The sequence below is a fragment of the Bos taurus genome, chromosome 5 (assembly GCF_002263795.3).
Source record: "Bos taurus isolate L1 Dominette 01449 registration number 42190680 breed Hereford chromosome 5, ARS-UCD2.0, whole genome shotgun sequence".
Classification (NCBI taxonomy): domain Eukaryota; kingdom Metazoa; phylum Chordata; class Mammalia; order Artiodactyla; family Bovidae; genus Bos; species Bos taurus.
The window spans coordinates 24,784,366-24,805,538 of NC_037332.1; the positions used below are offsets into that span (position 1 = coordinate 24,784,366).

General features: G+C 41.5%; 1 protein-coding gene across 4 annotated transcripts in view; it reads right to left on the reverse strand.

Moving 5' to 3' along the window:
* FGD6 (FYVE, RhoGEF and PH domain containing 6) overlaps positions 1 to 21,173 on the reverse strand; it is a 106,871-nt gene that overhangs the window by 22,556 nt on the left and 63,142 nt on the right. For all 4 annotated transcript variants that reach the window (XM_002687205.7, XM_005206128.5, XM_059886842.1 and 1 more), the window contains exons 6-9: positions 20,617 to 20,768; positions 18,848 to 19,004; positions 17,614 to 17,701; positions 2,879 to 2,929 (exon numbers count right to left, since the gene is read on the reverse strand). In XM_002687205.7, coding sequence (XP_002687251.1) covers positions 2,879 to 2,929; positions 17,614 to 17,701; positions 18,848 to 19,004; positions 20,617 to 20,768 — 448 coding nt within the window. The remainder of the gene's footprint in view (positions 1 to 2,878; positions 2,930 to 17,613; positions 17,702 to 18,847; positions 19,005 to 20,616; positions 20,769 to 21,173) is intronic.

Below are 21,173 nucleotides of genomic sequence, written 5' to 3' on the forward strand. Positions count from 1 at the left end.
CTTCTTGCCTTTATCAAATGTTTCTGAACGTCTGTCTTACCATCTTCATTATACATATAAAGGAAAAAGTGTCCCTTGTCTCGTTTTGGGCCATGGCTGTTCTCAGCAGTATTCCCCTAGGGAATGCCTGAATATGTGTAAGAACTTTTGTTTGTCACAATGATGGGAAGGCCCACTGGCCTTTAGTGGGAAGGAGCCAGGGATGTTAAATATCCTGCAGTGCTAATTAGCAATCCCCACAAAGAAAGCTATCCCAAATGACAGCAGCACTTTCACAGAGAGAAACTGGTAGAGTGTTAAAGAGGGAAGCATACTCTCCTGAACCTGGTGTGGCAGTGACAGTAATTATCAATGAAAGGAATAGATATATATATTTTTTAATCAATTTCTGGAAAGGGTTTGAGGTTTTTTTTGGACCAGCTACTATACCTACTGGGATTCCCCGATGGCTCAGATGGTAAGAATCTGCTGGTAATGAAGGAGATCCAGGTTTGATCCATGGATTGGAAAGATCCCCTGGAGACGGAAATGGCTACACACTCCAGTATTCTTGCCTGGAGAGTTCCATGGACAGAGGAGGCTGCTGGGCTACAGTCCACAGGGTCGCAAAGAGTTAGACATGACTGAGGGACTAACTATACCTTCCAAGGGATACTCTTTCTGGTATCGACCCTGGAGGTTTCTGTAGCCTTTAAATATATTATTGGACTTTCCTGGCAGTACAGTGGATAAGAATCCACCTGCTAATGCAGGGAACGTGGGTTCGATCCCTATCTGGGAAGATTCCACATGCCGCAAAGCAACTAAGCCTGTGTGCCACCACTACTGAGCCCATGTATTGCAGCTACTGAGGCCTGCGCACCTAGAGCCTGTGCTCTGCTACAAGAGCAGCCACCACGATGAGCGGCCTGCTCACCGCAACGAAGAGGAGCTCTGCTCATTGCAACTAGAGAAAACCCACTCACAGCAACGACGACCCAGTGCAACCAAAAATAAATGTGTTATCATCACCTTTATCCAAGGAAAGCAGTATCTTCTTGTACAGATTCCAACCACCTATCGGAATGTACTGCAGTTGGCACTTATCGTGGAAGATATCAAGAGGTGAGCCTGGACACATTCCCTGCTTTCTGACCTGCTTGACCTCCCAGTGGACAGGGACAAAGGCTTGAAGATTTAATGAATGGATGAAGTACTAAAGTTGCTGCTATTTGGTCACCTGGCCTCCAGGCTCTGACTTCTCCCACCCATTCTGCAACCCTACTTTTCCCATGTCATCCCTTTACAAGGCCCCTGTGACTCTTCCTTTAACTTTTCTGCTCACCTTCCAAAGCTATATTACCAACAGTCTCATTTTCTCTCGCCCTTGGGCAGTCTCATCACTGCACTGCACTGCCTCTGGCCATACAGTACATGTCACCATTCACTGCCTATTCTAAGCCATGTCTTTGCTGAACTGTGTAATTTCCTTTAAATAAGCTCCTTAATCTCTGCCCTGCCTCTGTTTTACTGGCAAAACGGAGCTAACAATGCACTTTCTTTGAAGGCAGAAGCCCTGGGACAGACGTTTTCTTGAGGCCTGCTCTGTTAAACTCTGTCTAAGATATTTATCTTCGTGATGTCCATTCTTCCTCTCGTCCACCATCTCCAGTCAATTCATCTCTGGTTCCGCTTTCCTCTAAGTAGAACTCTGCCTCTTCAATTCTCATGCTTTGTTCCCTCTTTCAAATGATTCTATGCTGCTCAGCGCATTCTTACTTTAAAGCTATCTGCTTTGTTCTTTACCTGAAGGGTATCACAGACGTCCTTCTTCAACTAAACTATGTTCACCAAAGACAAGAAGCATGTTCTATCCCCCACTCCAATCTTTTCCTTTAAAAAAGCACCCTTTAAAGCACAACCCTTGTGAAAGAAGATGTTAGAGAAAAAGAAGTAAAATGATTAATAGAATGAATAAGAATCTCTACAAAATGGGTTAAAGACCTTTCAGCTTTGTAATCTGATAATGTAAAGGAGGATGCACAAGAATGTGATCAAAATTCATAAGATGAACGTAGTGGAGATGGATTTGTCTAGGGGGTTTCTGTAGATTGGAACCAGGGATATACCTATGACATTCAAAAGAGGTAGTTTGGGAGTAAACAGAAAAAAACACTACTATCCCAAATGGAATTAAATCCTTGTGTGTGTGTGTGAAACAGAGAGAGAGAGGGAGAGAGACAGACATACTTGCATGCACATGCGCGCGCACACGCGCGTACACACACACACACACACACACACACACACACACACAGTGGATTATCCCATGAATATCAGTGAATCCCTTGTACTGTACTAGACTATTTCCGATAAGTACTATTGGGGTAAGGAGTGGAAGGATGGCAAACCTAATGCCCATCTTTAAACAGTCCCAGAATAATAGATTATTTTAGACCTTACCTCTAATTTGTATTGTTTGGTCACTTCAGGGACTCATGATTTTAAAGCCTGAAAGGATGCTGCAGATCAACTGGTTCAATCTCTGCCTTCGAAAGCTGGTGGACATTTACTGAAGGTGAACGCACCCTGGCACAGACAGACTGAGCCCAGGAGGACGACGCTTCCTGATCACACACTATGCTGGGACCACCCTCTCAGGAGGCTGGCTCCCATGGCTGCCTGACCATGGGCATCTTTGGTCCCTATAATTTCACCTGCTTCCAGGCCACTAACACTTTATCTAGTTCTATCTTCATCTGCCCAAAACAGAGTTTAAAAAGGCTTGTTATGAATAAAACACAGTTTTGTATATGGGTTTTGTTACATTTTTACTTTCTAGGTCCAAATGAATGTAACATAAAAACTTCTAACACTTAAGACCACAGAAATCATTTACCTTGAGTGTCTCTGTAATCTCCAGAGTCTTCTAAGAGATTTTTCAAATAATCTAGAAAAGGTGAAAAAAATACATATATAGTATTTAGTACAATAAAGCACTAAGGAAAAAAAAATTAGTCAGCCTTATTAGTCAGACCAATAAGTCAGCCTTATTGGTTAGTATACACATTCATTCTGGTTGTGCTAACTTTCTAAAAATGGAAGAATAAAGCCCTGGGGTCAATTTGAAATCAGGACACAGAATCAGAGCTAAGAAAGAGCCTACAGGTTGCACTGGTGATTTTAGAGATGAGTAACCAGGCTACTGAGGACACGTCTCACCCAAGTAATCCCACCTCTTTGTGGCACAGCCAGGATCAGAATCCAGGTCTCCAGATGACCAGCTCAACACTTTTACTCCAACACACAGTAAATACCTTAATCCCAAGATCAGATGTACGTCTACTTCCAAAATTCAAGCATTAATAAATTGAATGCCTAAGGGACTCAGATTCATCAATCTTAAGAGTCTAATAATGCCCAGAATACATACCCAAAAAATGCAATATGTGTGTCTAGACCAGTGGTTCTCAAACGGGGGCAACTTTGCCCCACACCCACCTCCCAAGACATTTGAAAACGACTGAAGATATTTCTGATGATCACAACTGGGTGAACGGGGACACCACTGGCATTGAGGGGTTAGAGGCCAGAGATGCTGCTTAACATCTGCCAAATGCGCAGGATCATCCTAATGTCAACATTAGGGCGTTGTCAACAGGGCTGCAGTAAAGAAACCCTGGTCCAGATGGTCTGTAAATGAGCGACATGGTACACAGCAGCTCTTGCAACACAAAATAAATTAAGGCAATAGGTTATATTTAATAAGTCTTTAACACCAAGGAATATTGCTGGATTTCAAAGTGACACTTCCAGTTGAGAAATGCTGAACGACTTAACTACCAAATTAAAACAAATCCCATTTCCTGTAATTTCAAGACCCCACTACATGGTCCCTGTTGACTGTTCTGATTTTCTTTCTTGCTACTGCCTTACACCAGCCCTTTGTTCTTATTAAAATTTGATTCTACACAATTTATTAAACACTTCCTATGTGTTCCCTGGCTCTATACTTTTTGTCTTTAATGCACCCTTCTTCTGAATCCTTTCTCTGTCTCTGCATATAAAAATTCTACTCATAATTCATCAAGGCTCATCTCAAATTCCTCCTCCCCTACCAAACTTTCCATTTGAAAGAAATATTCTTTCCCTTTGAATAATATAACACAGCAGTTACTCACTGTATGCCTTCTATCATTTTTTTTTTTCATTAGATTCAAGGCTCCTTGTGGGCAGGGCCTGCCCACATCTGATACCATCTTTCTCTCATACCACTTAGCCAGAGACGTGGCATACAAGGGACAAGAAATACTTAATGATTTTTTTTTTTTAAAGATTTTTTTCATATAGGATTTTGTCTTAGTGGGTAAAAGGCAGTAAAAGCTAAAATCAATCCTAATTCCTGTGGGAGCTTAGAAATGGAAAGAGGAAAGGCATATTAAAAGACTGAATGCATTTTATCAGATCCAGTCTCCACTAGGAGATACCGCAGATGACATTAAGCCTCTCTGAGCCACAGCACAGGTTCTATCGTTCCAGAGACCATCACACCACTTGCGCTCCCCAGGTGGCGCTAGTGGTAACGAACACGCCTGCCAATGCAGGAGACCTAAGAGATGCAGTTTCGATCCCTGGGTCAAGAAGATCTCCTGGAGGAGGGCATGGTAACCCACTCCACTAGCCTGGAGAATCCCATGAACAGAGGAGCCTGGCAGGCTACAGTCCATGGGGTTGCAAAGAGTCAGACACGACTGAAGTGAGTTAGTACCATGCAATCTCCACTTAGCAATATTATGGAACAAATATAATTTCATCCCATGGATTTATGAAGTCATGCTCAAAAAGGCACAAAGAGAAACTTGGATATTGGTGCCAGCTTTTCAAACTTAATAGATGACATAAACATACACACCCAGCTGTTGAAACTATACGTCTTTGAGACACTGATCTAAGAACCTGTGAGTCTAGACATGCACACTGTAACTACCCAGCCCTGGCAGTGAGTCACCGTGAGATACTGTGGGAGACAGCACTAAGCTTCTGTGAGCCACAGCAGAAGTTCTATCTCACCAGAGGCCATCACAAGCAATTTAGATCCCAAACTAATCCGAACACACATTGGAGAGCATTCTTCCAATCAAATAAGAAAGTCTCCAAAACTAACAAAATATATTGACCGTACACTGTACTTAGCCTCACCCAGGGATGAAAAATGAATTTAATCTCACTCTGACCCCATCAGAATGCATTCCCTGTATAAGTCATCTTTTGCGAATTCAAATATTTAATGTTTCCATGAGAGTGACAGGGTTAGGAAGAAAAACGTACTCTTTTTAGGCTACATCATTAGTCAAAAGGGATGTTCCTTTAAGCCTGGGGGAGCAGAAGAGCACATGAACGAAAGCAGATTTACCTAAGCATCAGATTCACAGCAAGTTCCTATTTTGTCTTTGATTCTTATTCGTTAATACAGAAACATATCTATGCAAACTGAGACATTTCTCTAAACCAAAAGCGGTCACTGGAGGTTGTCTGTATTAGGAAATCCTGACCTCAGAATCACTATGCTGAGCCTGATAAGTTTCTGAGTTGCATTTTCTTCCCTTGTACTCAAGTTCAGCTACTGCTCGCCAACCTAAACTTTTAGGAACAAAGTGGAAAGACACAAATTGGCTGGGCAAAAACCCCACCATGAAGCTGTTGCAAAATCATACTATTAATCAAGAAGATAATGGGGTTAGGTTTACTTTCCTTGCCAATTAAAAAAAAAAAAACAACTTAAAATTCACCTTTCAAAATTCAGCTTTCCAGAAGTGAATTTTAGAATTTCAACTTTCTAATGTATTCATCTGTATTTTCAGGTTATCTCATTGCAGTACATCTTCCTTTTGAGAACTTTTACCTTTTCTAGGAAGACCCAACCATGAGCCCCTCAGTTAAGAATCACTCCATGCCTTAACTACAGAATGAGCAGGAGACTGATCACCCTCTGAGTCAGATGGAAGGAGCAATGAAATCACCAGCTGTCCCAGTGACTGTCATAAGCCAGGTGAAACACAGGAAGGGAGACCAGACAGACACGCCTGCATTGGTCATGTGGAATTGTTCACTACATATCATTTAGGTCCTAGTATCCTGCTGGCCACCTGATACGAATAACTGACTCATTTGAAAAGACCCTGATGCTGGGAAAGATTGAAGGCGGGAGGAGAAGGGGACAACAGAAGATGAGATGGTTGGATGGCATCACCGACTCGATGGACATGAATTTGAGCAAGCTCCAGGTGTTGGTGATGGACAGGGAAGCCTGGTGTGTTGCAGTCCGTGGAGTTGGACACGACTGAGCAACTGAACTGAACTGATCCCGCTGGCGATCATTTTAAAAAATGAGAACACAGGAGTCATTTCGATTTGCCATGTTAGATTTATAGTATTCCATGTCTTTCCTGTTTTCAACAAACGAAGCAAAGAATTTTTCAAAACTTCAGTAATAAAAATGCCTCAAATGCTATTGAAGTTATTTATGTCAAAGAAAAACAGGCTGGTGAGGTCTGCATGGGCACCACAAAATGTACTTTCTGGCCACCAGGTGGCACCCTTGATTAATAAAGGTTAATTAATCCCCATAATCACCATCATCCAACAGTAGCAGCACAAAACTAATTTAGCATGTGCAGCCTCAAGGATTAAGCAAGTGAATTTTGTCCTCATATATCAGGACATAGTCTTTCATGTTCTCATAAAAGAATGAGAACCTAAAAAACACCATATCTTGTTAGAGCTCTAAGTGTTCAATACATGAACTCCTAGTAAGCCTTACCATTTCTTGATTGCCTCATCAATGAATAAGCAACTTAAAGCAGAAAACTATTCAGAGGTATAGTAACCATTTCCTAAAGAAGAGTCATCTGTGAGAATCGGGGACTTTTTAATTCAACAGCACCCAGTCAGATTCCTGGACGCTTTGCTCAGAAACGGTTGATGGCAAAGAACAGAGGAAATGAGCATATACAAAGGGTAGAGTTCCAAAGTTGAGCGTTTCAAATTTGAGAACATGGTTCTATGGTGTCAGGTATCCCTTTAAACACAAATGCTAAACTATGGATTGCAGGAGGACCAGGAGCCTGATTATTTACTCTTATATTACCAGCATCTAATAGAATATGCAATAAAATTGCATATTCAGCAAATGTTTCCTGAATTTATGATGGACTAAATGACATTCCAAGTCCAGTTCTAATTGTTGCTTCCTGACCTGCATATAGGTTTCTCAAGAGGCAGGTCAGGTGGTCTGGTATTCCCATCTCTTTCAGGATTTTCCACAGTTTATTGTGATCCACACAGTCAAAGGCTTTGGCATAGTCAATAAAGCAGAAATAGATGTTATTCTGGAACTCTCTTGCTTTTCCGATGATCCAGCAGATGTTGGCCATTTGATCTCTGGTTCCTCTGCCTCTTCTAAAACCAGCTTGAACATCTGGAAGTTCACGGTTCACGTATTACTGAAGCCTGGCTTGGAGAATTTTGAGCATTACTTTACTAGCGTGTGAGATGAGTGCAACTGTGCAGTAGTTTGAGCATTCTTTGGCATTGGCTTTCTTTGGGATTGGAATGAAAACTGACCTTATATGCAGAGTACATCATGAGAAACGCTGGGCTCGAAGAAGCACAAGCTGGAATCAAGACTTCCCGGAGAAATATCAATAACCTCAGATATGCAGATGACACCACCCTTATGGCAGAAAGTGAAGAGGAACTAAAAAGCCTCTTGATGAAAGTGAAAGAGGAGAGTGAAAAAGTTGGCTTAAAGCTCAACATTCAGAAAACAAAGATCATGGCATCCGGTCCCATCACTTCATGGGAAATAGATGGGGAAACAGTGGAAACCGTGTCAGACTTTATTTTTGGGGGCTCCAAAATCACTGCAGATGGTGACTGCAGCCATGAAATTAAAAGATGCTTACTCCTTGGAAGGAAAGTTGTGACCAACCTAGATAGCATATTCAAAAGCAGAGACATTACTTTGCCAACAAAGGTTCGTCTAGTCAAGGCTATGGTTTTTCCTGTGGTCATGTATGGATGTGAGAGTTGGACTGTGAAGAAGGCTGAGAGCCGAAGAAAGCTGTACCAGAACATTGGGGGTGGGGGGCGGGGAATGAAAAGGAAAAGATTCTGGGTCTATACAGTAAAAGCCTTAACTTATTTCTAGGACAAACGAATAAAAGAAGTTACCTCATGCAAAGAGTTGACTCATTGGAAAAGACTCTGATGCTGGGAGGGATTGGGGGCAGGAGGAGAAGGGGACAACAGAGGATGAGATGGCTGGATGGCATCACCGACTCGATGGACGTGAGTTTGAGTAGACTCCGGGAGTTGGTGATGGACAGGGAGGCCTGGCGTGCTGCGATTCATGGGGTCGCAAAGAGTCAGACATGACTGAGCAGCTGAACTGAACTGAAGACATTCACTTAGGGGTTACCACTTTTTGCTCCATATTTTATTAAGCAGCTGAGATGATGCTCGGAGGGTCTGATTAATTAAAAAGTGCTCCAGTCTTTGCTCTAATTTTCCTGCTTCTCAAATATGGAGAACTCAGTTGGGAACCCTTCTCAGTTCAGTATGTGGTCCAGAGCTCCCTAAGTTAGTAAAGTGACCTTTCCAGGCTCTCAGGCTCACCAATTCATGTTCTAAGAAAGCTGACAATGCCTTTCTGTGAATTAAAAAGACCATTTATTTCTCAGGACTTCCTCCAAAGTCCAGTGCTTCCTAATGCAGGAGCTATGGTTTGCTCCCTGCTCAGGGAACTAAGATCCCACATGCCTCATGGCACAGCCAAAAAGTTTAAAAAAAAAATTAAAAAGTCCAATTCTCCTGGGCTGATGCAGTCCTTCACCAGGGCACCCAATAAGGTGAGCAGAGTGAAGGCTGGACTTGGAACTCGGCAGGAGCCCATCAGGACATAGCCACTTGAGGCAACACTGGCCTATCTTAAGACTTTGATCAGTCTGTTCCAGAGGGGCATGCCGAAAGAACTCACAAACCAAACCTGATGCCAGGCTCATCGTAGGGCAAAATTTTAGAGCAGGTCTTATAATGGACAGACTCTCCCTTCAGTTCCTTTTTAGCAGAACAGGTTGGCTTGGCATATCCAGAAGGCCCTTAGAGGAATCAACCCCAGATGGAAATCTCCCAACAAATGTAAACATCCATTATTTTTACTTCATTGAGATTGCTTTTCTTCTTGGATAACATTTTCCAAGCATTAAGGCTGCCAGTTTACCAAGTGAGAATCTCACATATACAGAAATGGCTTCGTTGAGGCCAAGGCCCACTTAAAGAACCTCTTATTCATATTTGGTCCCCACCAACCCAGTTATCAACGAATTGCAGTTGCAAATAAAGTATTTTGAATTGCAACAGAACTAGAGCTGAGCTAATTACAACAGGAATTTTGAATGTTATGACCCTCCCATTTCTCAAGGATGGAGCTGCCTTATATCAAGGGCTTTGGATTCCTTAGAGACGAAATTCTTTGGCTGGTGTCCAGGACAGCCCTGCCTTTCATCATGTTTTGCTCTAGAGAAAATGTTAGAATGATTTCAGATGTAGAAAATTAGCCCATGGTTTTCAAACAAACACTTGCTAGGCAGAGGTTTTAATTTTCAGAAGCAAAGTTTCAATATTCAGTGGGGATTTTTAAAAGTCATGCATTAATCTGATTCTGATCTTTTGTCATATCTGCTTATTAGCCTGTTCACAACTCAAATTTATAGCTTCAGAACACTACGGCAGATGTAACAGATGTTTTCAATATCCCATTTTTCTATCAAAATGGGAAATCCTGGATTTCTAAAACCTAGAGGGAGTTAATGCCATCCTGGACTAAAGGCCAAGATTACACGAAAAGTAATATAATATGTTGTTAAAGTTACTTATAATATAACATAAATATCTTGAACAAGATCAAAGAAACTACCTGATCTGAATTTAATCAAAGTTCAAAGGATTGGTTCCTCTGCCACATACAGAAATGGAAAAAAATACTTCAGAGGAATTTTTAAATTACACTTTTCATTATATTTTCTTCACTAGGATCCCCAATGATTCACCTTGTTTCAACACCAATGTAGTAACTTTCCACAAATAAAAGGTTTTTTACTCAAACTTTTATAGTGCATATAACAAAATAGAGACATCCCCCCCACAAATAAAACCCCAAATCCTAACAACAGCAGCAAAAACAAACAACCTGAAAGGATACATGATAGTCATCCCTGAATGGTAGAAGATGAAAAGGGACTTTTTTTTGGTATTATGTAACATACTTTTCATACACACAAAAGTGAAAGAAAGTGAAAGTCACTCAGTCATGTCCGATTCTTTGTGACCCCATGGACTATACAGTCCATGGAATTCTCCAGGCCAGAATACTGGAGTGGGTAGCCTTTCCTTCCTCCAGGGGATCTTCCCAAGCAAGGGATCAAACCCAGGTCTCCCGCATTGCAGGCAGATTCTTTACCAGTGAGCCACAAGGGGAGCCCAGAAGCGCACTTGTCCCACAGAGCCAGCCAGGAAAGGTTCCTTCCAAAAAGAGAAGGTGATGCTTACAAAAATAAATCCTCAGGATCTTCTCACTCAAACAAATGACCAGATCAATATAAATTCTAGGCAAGAAGAGGAAGAGCTGGGAGGGAACCTGAGGGGTTGGGTGTGGTTCCCAAAGAACAGGACTGTAAGCTCCATAAGGGCAGGGACCACCACTGTGTTATACATACAGGTGCCCAGCTCAGTGCCAGCCATGTGAATACTGCTTGAATGAGAAAGTGGTCGATGAATGGAGGAGAAAATCTGCCCTTGACAGTCAGGTTTGAGGAGAGAGTCAGATAATGAATGCAGCTAGAGCAAAGGAAAGTAAGGCTTGCACAATTCTTCAGTTACAAAGAGCATGTTTAATAGTTGTGGTCTTTATACTCTGGACCAATAATTTTTTTTTCTAAAGTAAGATTTAACTTTTTAGAGCAGTTTTACATTTACCGCTAATCTGAGGAGAAGATATGAAGACTTCCTACATATCCCCCGCGCTCACACATGCTTAGTCTCCCCCATCATCAACACACCCCATCAGAGTGGTGCATATGGTACAATGGAGGAACCTACACTGATACACCATAACTGCCTCAAATCCACAGTTTCCATTACAGTTCACTCTTGACTTTGGATAAATGTGTAATGACATGTATCCCTCATTGTGGTAGGATAAGTAAGTTTTCAACTTTCCTGAAAAGCAAAATAAAAGTATGTCTGCGAAATGACAGAAAATATATATAGCTATCCCTTGTTATCTGTGGGAGATTTAGTTCCAGCACTCTGCTCAGATACCAAAATCTGGATGCTCAATTCGCTTATATAAGATGGTACAGTACAGTCAGCCCTCCCTGTGTGTGGGTTGTGAGTCTGCAGATACCGGAGGCCAACTGCAGAGTCTCTGCTCCCAGTTCCTGGCCCAAGGTTCCCCAAATCTTTACAATCTTCTAAATGACAGAAGCAGCAGGAGCATCTTTTGTCCTAATATCTGGATTCCCTGGTGGCTCAGATGGTAAAGAGTCTGCCTCCAATGTGGGAGACTCGGGTTTGATTCCTGGGTGGGATGATCCACTGGAGAAGGAAATGGCAACCCACGCCAGTATTCTTGCCTGGGAAATCCCATGGACAGAAGAGCCTGGCAGGCTACAGTCTATGGGGTCACAGACAGTCAGACACACCTGAGCAATTTCCCTTTCTTTCTGTTCTTTGACTTTAGTTCTGACAAAAATGGGCTTGCCAGGACATGCTAGTGGTAAAGAACTCCCTGTCAATGCAGGAGACATAAGAAACATGGGTTCGATCCCTGGGTCTGGAAGATCCCCTGGAGGAGGGCAAGGCAACCTACTCACATTCTTGCCTGGAGAATTCCATGGACAGAGGAGCCTGGCAGGCTACAGTCCATAGGGTCACAAAGAGCTGGACATGACTGAAGTGACTCAGTGCTTGCACACACAAGCATGCGCGTGCGCACACATACCACCCCCTCCCCCTGCCCCCAAAGCTGCCTTGGGATTTCCTAGGTGACAACAAGTATCTTTTGTTGTAACAAGGTGACTCTTAGTGGGCTCCTAAATGGGGATGGGTCACCAGAAAGATCAAACCATGACTGAAACTTTCAGCACCACTCTCCATCCTCCAGGAAGGGGAGAGGGACTAGAAGTGGAGTTAATGATGGGCCATGCCTCCGTGATGAAGCCTCCATAAAAATACCAGAGGACAGGATTTGGTGGGGTTCCAGGGAGCTGGAGTACCCAGAGAGGGCATGGGAGTTCCAACCCACATACTTAGCCCTGAGTATCTCTTCCATATGAAGCTCGTTTTTATGCTTTATCATACCATTCTACAATAAACCAGTAAATGTAAACAGGTGTTCCCCTGAACTCTGTGAGCCATTCTAGCAAATTTTCAAACCTAAGGAGAAAGTCATGGGAACCCAGATTTACAGTCCATCAGTCAGAAATAGAGGTTGCAGCCCAAGACTTGTGAATGGCACCTGAAGTTTGGAAGGATCAGAGCCCACTATCTCTAGGCAGATAGTGTCAGAACTGAATTAAATAACAGCAGCAGTCTTCAACCTTTTTGGCACCAGGAACCGATTTTGTGGAAGATAATTTTCCCATGGACCAGGGGTGGGGGGATGGTTTCGGGATGATTCAAGTGCATTAAATTTATTGTGCACTTCACTTCTATTATTATTACATCAGCTCCACCTCAGATTATCAAGTGTTAGATGCCAGAGGTTGGGGACCCCTGAATTACAGGACACCAAGCTGGTGCTGAAGAGAATCGCTTGGTATAGGGGAAAAAAGCCCATATATCTGGTGTTAGTAGTGTTGAGTGTGGTGGTGTGAGAGCCAACGGGAGACACAGGAGGAGTGTGTTTTTTCCCAAGGTCTTCTTGGAAGGGGGCCTGATAAGAACACCATGACCAGTAGGAAGATACTGCCATAACTTGGCATGACTTTAGAAAGATCTGGCCTGAATCATAAAAAGGGAAATGGAAAGAGCAGGAAGCAGAGCAGAGGAAAACTAGTCAGCAAATCCTACGACCGAGGCAAGATGAGGAAAGGGAAGCATTTCAGTCCTTTCCCACAGGTTTGTTTCTGGATAACCGGAAGACTTGTTTTTACTCTTAAAAGCAATTTATCGATCCATCCATCCAACAAATGTTCACTGGCACTACCATATAGGAATTCTCAACCTCATAAAGAGGAACACGGCTTATTTCTCTGAGCCCTTTCAGTTTATTGAGTCCCTGTTATGTTCCAGAATCTATGCAGGCAGAGTTAGGATAAAAAAGATAGTCTCTACCCTGAACTGATGAGGAGGTAGAAAATAAAAATTAATGTTGTTTCTTCAGCAGCATCTGCGCGCTTAAAAAAAACCACTCCCTCACTGTTGCTTCAAGATCCCCCTTTGTCCTAACTCCAAACAGGGTTTGGGCACCACACAGACATAAAGATCTGGCCAGATCCACTGGTCTTAAGTGGCCAAAATAAAGGCAGAATTTACAAGTTTCTCTTCTTAAATTAAGTCACTTTATTTTACTACTTAAAAAAAAAAATCTGATCTTAAGCATTTCATTACACAATAGACATTTTCTTGGATCCTATTTTGAGCTTAAAAAAACATTATCAAGAATTTACTTGGAAATTTTACTACAATGAAGGAAGAGAGAGCCTAAAAAAATAACCACTAAAAACCCAAATTAGGTTCTGAAGAAAACACTGCATGACAACAGGCTGGTTGTTTGAACAGGAGGCAGGACTGCTGTATCCAGGGATTTCCACTTACCTCTCTCTAGAAGAATTCCAAAAGAAACCATCTTATCTGCACTCCATCCCTGCATTTCTCAATCTTCCCTTCCCCAGAAGCCAAAGTGGGCACAAATCTACTTACACCAAGCCGGGCAGGAATCCTTCCCTTTCTCTGCCCAATAAATCAAAGTTGTCAGGAGTTGTCTCAAATAGTCTCACTCTTTCTTTCTGTGCCCCTGTCATTTCTAAAATGGAAATAAAAGTACTTCCCTCATAGGGTTGTTGGGAGGATTAAATCATTGAGTTTGTTTATCCAAAGATGAGGATCCAGCTAATTCACACATCTGAATTGATGCTAACCTAAGACCTGAAGTCCAACTTCTAAAAAATCTAAATGCATAGACAGGGGCACTTTGATAACTAAAGCAGAAATATCTTGCAAGGAAAAGAAAAATCAGAACATGACAAAAAGGAGTATTGGAAAGTCAGAGTTTCAAGTAAAAAGACATATAAAACAAACTGTTGGCATCAATTCCCATATGTCCTTAGGATTATATGATCATAGATTCTTCAGTTAATACTATTTGTGTTGCTGGGGCAGGACATTTCACCTCTCTGGAGAAGAGAACATCCCTGAAATTCTCTCTCTCAATATTGTTCTTTAGGCTAAAGATATTTTGGTTAAAAGGATGCCTTAAATGTAGCTTAAAATCAACAAAAATTATTTCCTAAATAGCTTTCAAGTGATCCCAAACTGACCCAGATACATTGGGTACACTAAATTATGAATTATTAATTAAAGACTTACTCAACAGGACTTCCTGGGGGTCCAGAGGTTAAGAATCCGCCTGCCGGTGCAGAGGATATAGGTTTGATCCCTAGTCTGGGAAAATCCCATATGCTGCACAGGAAATAATCTGTGTGCCACAACTACTGAGTTGCACTCTAGAGCCCGTGCTCCACAACAAGAGAAGCCACTGCGATGAGAAGCCCTGCATCGCAACAAGGAGTAGCCACTACTTGGCACAGCTAGAGAGAGCTCGTGGACAGCAACGAGGCCCAGAGAAGCCACAAAACAACAACAACAACAACAACTCACTCACTGACCTCAAGGGGTTTATAATCAAACTAAGGAATCAATATTCAAGTCATACAAATATTAGCAAATAAACAAGACACCAAATAAATCTTTACTAAGTCACAATGCACTGACACGAAGGATCAAGGAGAACTGAAGTAATCCGAGATGGCTTTGGAGGGATGGGGGACTCAGGTCAGGGGGGAGGAAGGGAAGAATCTGAATCAATGGAAGAAAAGGCACAGAATGAATATGAAGTCTTTGCTTTACAAAGTCTATGTTCTTTCTTTAACTTTAGTCCTGACTTTGCAACCTTGAACAAGTCATTTACCTTTCAATAAATCCACAATTATTAAGAGTCTACTATATATAAAGTATTGTACATCATTTAAATAATGTAGATTTTCCAAGTTAAGAAATGGGGGGGGGGGGCTTTAAGATTAAACAAAACACAGCTCAAAACTAACTCCAATCTCATATCATCTTGGTTATAAAACAATGAAACAAGTGAAACCTGTTCTCTTAAAGAGAATTTTTAAAACTTACTGTTGCTACTTCACCATTCATCAATTAAAATCAAACCCAGCATGAAGCCTACATTAAACACATGTGTAACTTTTACTTGGATCAGTCATAGTGTGGGAAAAAAATATTTTTACATGAAAATTTCAGAACCTTGCTCCATTCTTCTCCCATTTGAAAACCATAGTTGTCTTTTGCCACTAAAAACAGTACTTAATTCAACAGCTGTAGAAATAGCCTGAGCCCTTCAATAGCTCATTTATGATAAAGCACTGAATTTATCTAGCAAAAACACAACACATGCATGGGCACTTCCTTTTGCCCTGTGTATTCCAAATCTCTGCCAACTGCAGAGGAAAGAAAGTACAGATGGACAGGATATCCTGAAATTATTTGGTTTGCCTTATGTCAGTCCAGAGAGAAATCCAGTGCCTGATTCACAGCAAGAAATTCAAATTAAGTAGAAATATCTAGGGTAGCCAGTCCTGGGGCTGAAGGCAGGCATTCCTCACCAGTGGTTCACCAGGGAAGCTTGGAAGGATGGCTTTGCCTAAAGGGAAATCAAGAAATCTTGGCTTTCCAGAATTCACTTCCCTCATTCCATTAAGCTCTTGGCTTAAGAGAAAGTGATTAAGGATAAAAGCATGCATGCCATTTCTTAAGAACACTAACAGGAACCAAGTACCTCAAAACCTATTACATAAAATTTCAACTGACTGAATTTAGAGTTGTGGAGGCATCTGAATATTCTTGTGTATTTGGACACAATTCCTTTAAAACAAATTTTTTTTTGGTATGCAGGATCTTAGTTCCCAGACCAGGGATTGAACCTGTACCCCCTGCATTGGAAGAAGGGAGTTTTAACCACAGACATACAGAGAAGTTCTAGAAACAACTCTTAATGGTACTATATATATATTAAGGTATTGCACATCCAATACATTTCCATAAATACCACAGAGGACCTAGTAGTATGTGTTTGATACTATGCTTGGTACTGAGACTATATTGGCTTTTTTGTAATGCCAAACAACTTAATATGTGAAATATGCATAGCTATGGTGAAGATTTAAAGAGCCAATGAATATAAAGTCCTGAGCCTCCATTCAAATCATAGCTTTCTTTTCCTTCTTCTTTTTTAAATGATTACATTGGTAAACAAGACACGCAGCCCGGTAATCTTGAAGCTGTAGAAGATACAGACAATGGCCTGACATAGTGACAGTGATGATGATGATGGTAAGGATCTAATAATAGGAGTTAATACTTATTTAGACTTTACTATGAGCAAGGCTTGTGGCTCAGATGGTAAAGTGTCTGCCTGCAGTGTGGGAGAGCCGGGTTCAATCCCTGGGTTGGGAAGATCCCCTGGTGAAGGAAATGGCAACCCACTCTAGTACTCTTGCCTGGAAAACTCCATGAAAATTCCTGGAAAATTCCAGGAGCCTGGTGGGTTACAGTCCATGGGGTCGCAAAGAATCGGACACGACTGAGCAACTTCACTTTCACTATGAGCAAGGCATTACTCTAAGCACATAGCTCATCAATCAATCCTTATAATAACCCTCTGAAGTAAGTGACTAGGGCCATGGTGAAAAACAAAGTGTTTTAAGTGGCTCAGTTGTGTCTGACTCTTCGTGAACCCATGGACTGTAACCTGCCAGGCTCCTCTGTCCATGGAATTCTCCAGGCAAGAATACTCAACTGGGCAGCCATTCCCTTCTCTCGGGGATCTTCATAACCCAGGGATCAAACCCAAGTCTCCTGCATAGTAGGAGATTTACCATCTGAGCCACCAGGTAAGCCCCAGGGTCATGGTAGTTGATATTCAAATATGTGGGAATGATCCTCTAAACCTCATTCTTGAGTCGCTGGAAAAGCACCTTCTAGGAATTAGTAATATTAAGCAGGTAAAATGACCCAAGGTTTTGGGGCTGGGACAGTAAAAGAAGTTCTGAGCAAAACAAATTAACATGTAGAAATGCCCAGAGCAGAGAATGCACATGGATGATCGAAGAACTGGAAGAAGCTCAGTTCTGGTGATGTCTATGTGAGGCCACCAGCAATGTATAAATTCCTTGTTAGGAAAAGCAGCTACTGGATAGACAGAAAAACAGAAGTGTTCTCAGGAAAGGCAGGGTGTCCTCAGTGTGACAGGAGTTCCTTGGTTGGCAATCTCCCAGAGAAGCCCACCTGTTAGCAGCAGCCTGTACTGGGGAATCCTCTGAACCGGCTTGAGCAGGTAGTGCTTGAGGGCCAGATTAGCACAGCGTGGGCTCATCTGAAAGGAAAGGCATCCAAAGTAAACACGAACATTTTCCTCTGAAGCAAGAGACCCAGACTCAGGTGCTCGGGAAGCCAAGTTTTAAATAGCCAGCAACTCCGGGAGGGGGTTCATGGAGATACTCCCTTTATTTTAAGGCACAACTCATACACTGAGAGGGAGACCAGAGCTGACTCATCATGGAGCCCACCCTCTCTTGCAGATAGGTCTTCGAAATCACTGACTCGTGAGGAAATTCACAGCCCAGAAATAAAACTACTGGGAACTGGATTCAAATAAACATCAGAGCCTGTTGTCAATATACTCATAATAACAACAGTTGGTACTGGGGAGAAGGCAGAAATTCAAGACAACCTGAAAAACAGCCTTGCTAAACAAACCTCTTATAAGCCTGAAGAATGTAAACTTTCTCAGATGAACGGCTACAAAGGACAGCCCCAAATCACATTGTCTATGGAAACATTTGATTCTGGAACCCTTTTGACTTGACCATGAGGACATTTGATTCTGCCTTTAAAGTTGTTTTCTGTAGTATGTATAACAGATACTGGTGCCCAATTCTGAGCCCCACCTCCAATCTCCATAACAGGTATTAACTGGGAAAATGTCCCCGCATCCTAAGATGTCCTGGGGTTCTTACACAGCTCAAGTGAGAAGGGAAGAGTTTTTTCAAATTTGTTCAGAGGGTTCTATTTGTTTCTAAATATATACCTCCAGGGTCTGGTATGCAGGATAATTATGAAAGCATAATGATAATGCATGTTAAGAAAGCATCTGTTGTGCAAGCATCCTTAGACATTGGACGGTTAACTTTCCCCGGTCTTGTGTTTTTTTTTGGTGCCAAGGCAACAGAACAACTCACTGGACAGTGATGAGAACCTGGGCCACAGCTATATATATATATATATACATATATCTATCACACTTCCATTCTTAACAGCATGAAGACTTCAGAAGAAAGGAAAAGAGGGAAGAAAAGTTGACACATAATTTTAAAGTTTAATTACCATACAAATTAGAAGAAATAAGCAATATCTTAATACTTCTAAAACTTTTCTAGTTTGGTATAAATGGAATTTACTGATAGTTTTAGCTTCAAAACAGAGAAAGTGGTAGCAAAACAGAGGATGGTAGCAAAAATACCTCAAATTCTCTAACAACAGCAGCAAAACCTGGGTTTTTCTTGCACTGCTCATCCAACAAAGCTATATTCTTATCAAATTCTTTGATGTATGTGGAATACATTTTTAGATATGGTCCCTTCTTTACAAAGATATCAGCAATTCTTTGTTGTTCCGTCCTAAGGAGTGAGAAGGGATAGACAAGAAAAAGAGTCATTACAGGATCCAAAATATATCCACTGATAAGCAGAGTCCCATTTCCAAGCCATCTGTTTATCCTTTTTTCCTCTTCTTATAAGATATATCCCCTAATGCCCACTCTTTCCCATTTCGATTGTCATCATAATATTTTGCCTGGACTCTGCCAGTTCTGACTGGTCTGCTAGTCCTGACTGGTCTTTCCTGCTTCTGTACAGCCAGAGACTTTAGAAAATTCAGATGAATTTCTAAGATAATTTTTTGTAAGACGAATGATAAAGTACGGACAGGGAAATTCTTTGTAATTACATATTATTTTAGCATGCCTTTAAAAGAGAGCTTTTAGTCACTCCTCAGTCCTTAAACTGTGTAATTATAGTTTTAATCACTCCTTAGCCCTTAAACTGTGTAAGTATAAATTTTATACTTAGGCCGTAGTGAAGTATTAATCACTATTTAGCATATTTTCCCAACATGTAGAGGCAAGATATTTCCAAAACAGGCAGAGGTTATTTTCCTGGATTATATATAAATAAAACTTAGAGGGAAATTTTTTTATCATCAAAGTAGGTGATACACAATGTTGTTCTAATAATTTGGTGGTTACCCATGAACTTCAACAGTAAATCCAACCCCCTAAACCAAACTCACCACACATTTCCAAAGATGTCACCAAACTTTCTATTACTGTCTAAATATCATAATACTGTCTAAATATCATAACGGGCTTCCCTGGTGGCTTAGATGGCAAAAAGAATCTGCCTGCAATGTGGGAGACTGGGGTTTGATCCCTGAGTCGAGAAGACCCCCTGGAGAAGGAAATGGCAACCCACTCCAGTGTTCTTGGCTGGAGAATTCTGGTGGGCTACAGTCCACAGGGTCACAAAGAGTCGGATAGGACTGAACGACTAACACTCAAATACGGGTAGTGGCAGTCAACCTTTGGTATTGTTTTCCGGTTGTGAAATCTACAGCACCTACAATAATGTCATATATGTGTAAATTTCCTAAACCAAACAGAAAAATCTCCCTATTCTCTCAGTTAACAGCCTCCTTTAGGAAATGCAGTTTCCTCTTTTTGAGGTTCCAAAAAGAGAGATATTTAAAAATGTTTCCAACGTGAATATATCAACTAAACTCTCCTCCCAGTCTCAAAAATCTTGGATTATCAAAGGGCACCTATAGAAAGTTAAATTGGCCAAATATAGGCCCTTCTTGCTTTTGAGACAACATTACTAAAGAATTAAAAAATGTAGTGTACTGAGCTGAGTGCACCAGTGAATTCTGGCCATCTAACGTGATCAATCTAGGGGACTTCCCTGGCAGTCCAATGGTTAAGACTACAAGCCTCCACTATGCAGGGGGCACAGGTTCAATCCCCAGTTGGGGAAATAAGATCCTGCATGATGTGCTGTGTGGTCAAAAATAAATAAATAAATAAAGTGATCAATCTACAGGTAATTCTTACGCCAAGAAAATTCAACATATTGAATAAACACAATGTAAGGAACAACAAGTCTTTGTCACATGCAGGTCCCTTCTGCCTTTATCTAAAATTGGAAACTCTGGGAAAGCGGGTCGGCCCATTTTTACCAGTTTGACATTCTTTCCTCCAGCTCCTTCAGGAGATCCCGATTGAGCTCATACAGCTGAGGCAAGTAGTACAGGATCTGGTTTAGGATCCGGTCCTCAATCACTGGTTTCCCAAGTTGCCTGGAAGCATGGGCTACTGCATCCCGGAAATCCTGTTACAGTTCAGAGGAGGAAAAACAATGTACACACACATACCACTTAATATAATGAAAAGCTTTTCCCCCAGTCACTCTCTTTACCACAACAATATGAACTGCAAACTGTATTTCCCATGTAGAGTTCAAACTGAAAGCACCCACTTCCTCTTACCCCACTTACTTGGATAAGAAAGTACACATACATACATACACACATACACACACACACACACACACACACACACACACACCCCGAGTGGCTGGAGTGGATGTTTGGTTTTTAAACAGAACATGATATTTCTCTTAAATCTTTTGGTTTGATCTCCAAACTTAGCAATTATATTAAGGAGGTATCTGCAAATTATACCGGAACTCTTAAGTAGTCCTCAAAATTATTCTAATACTGCTATATGGACAAAA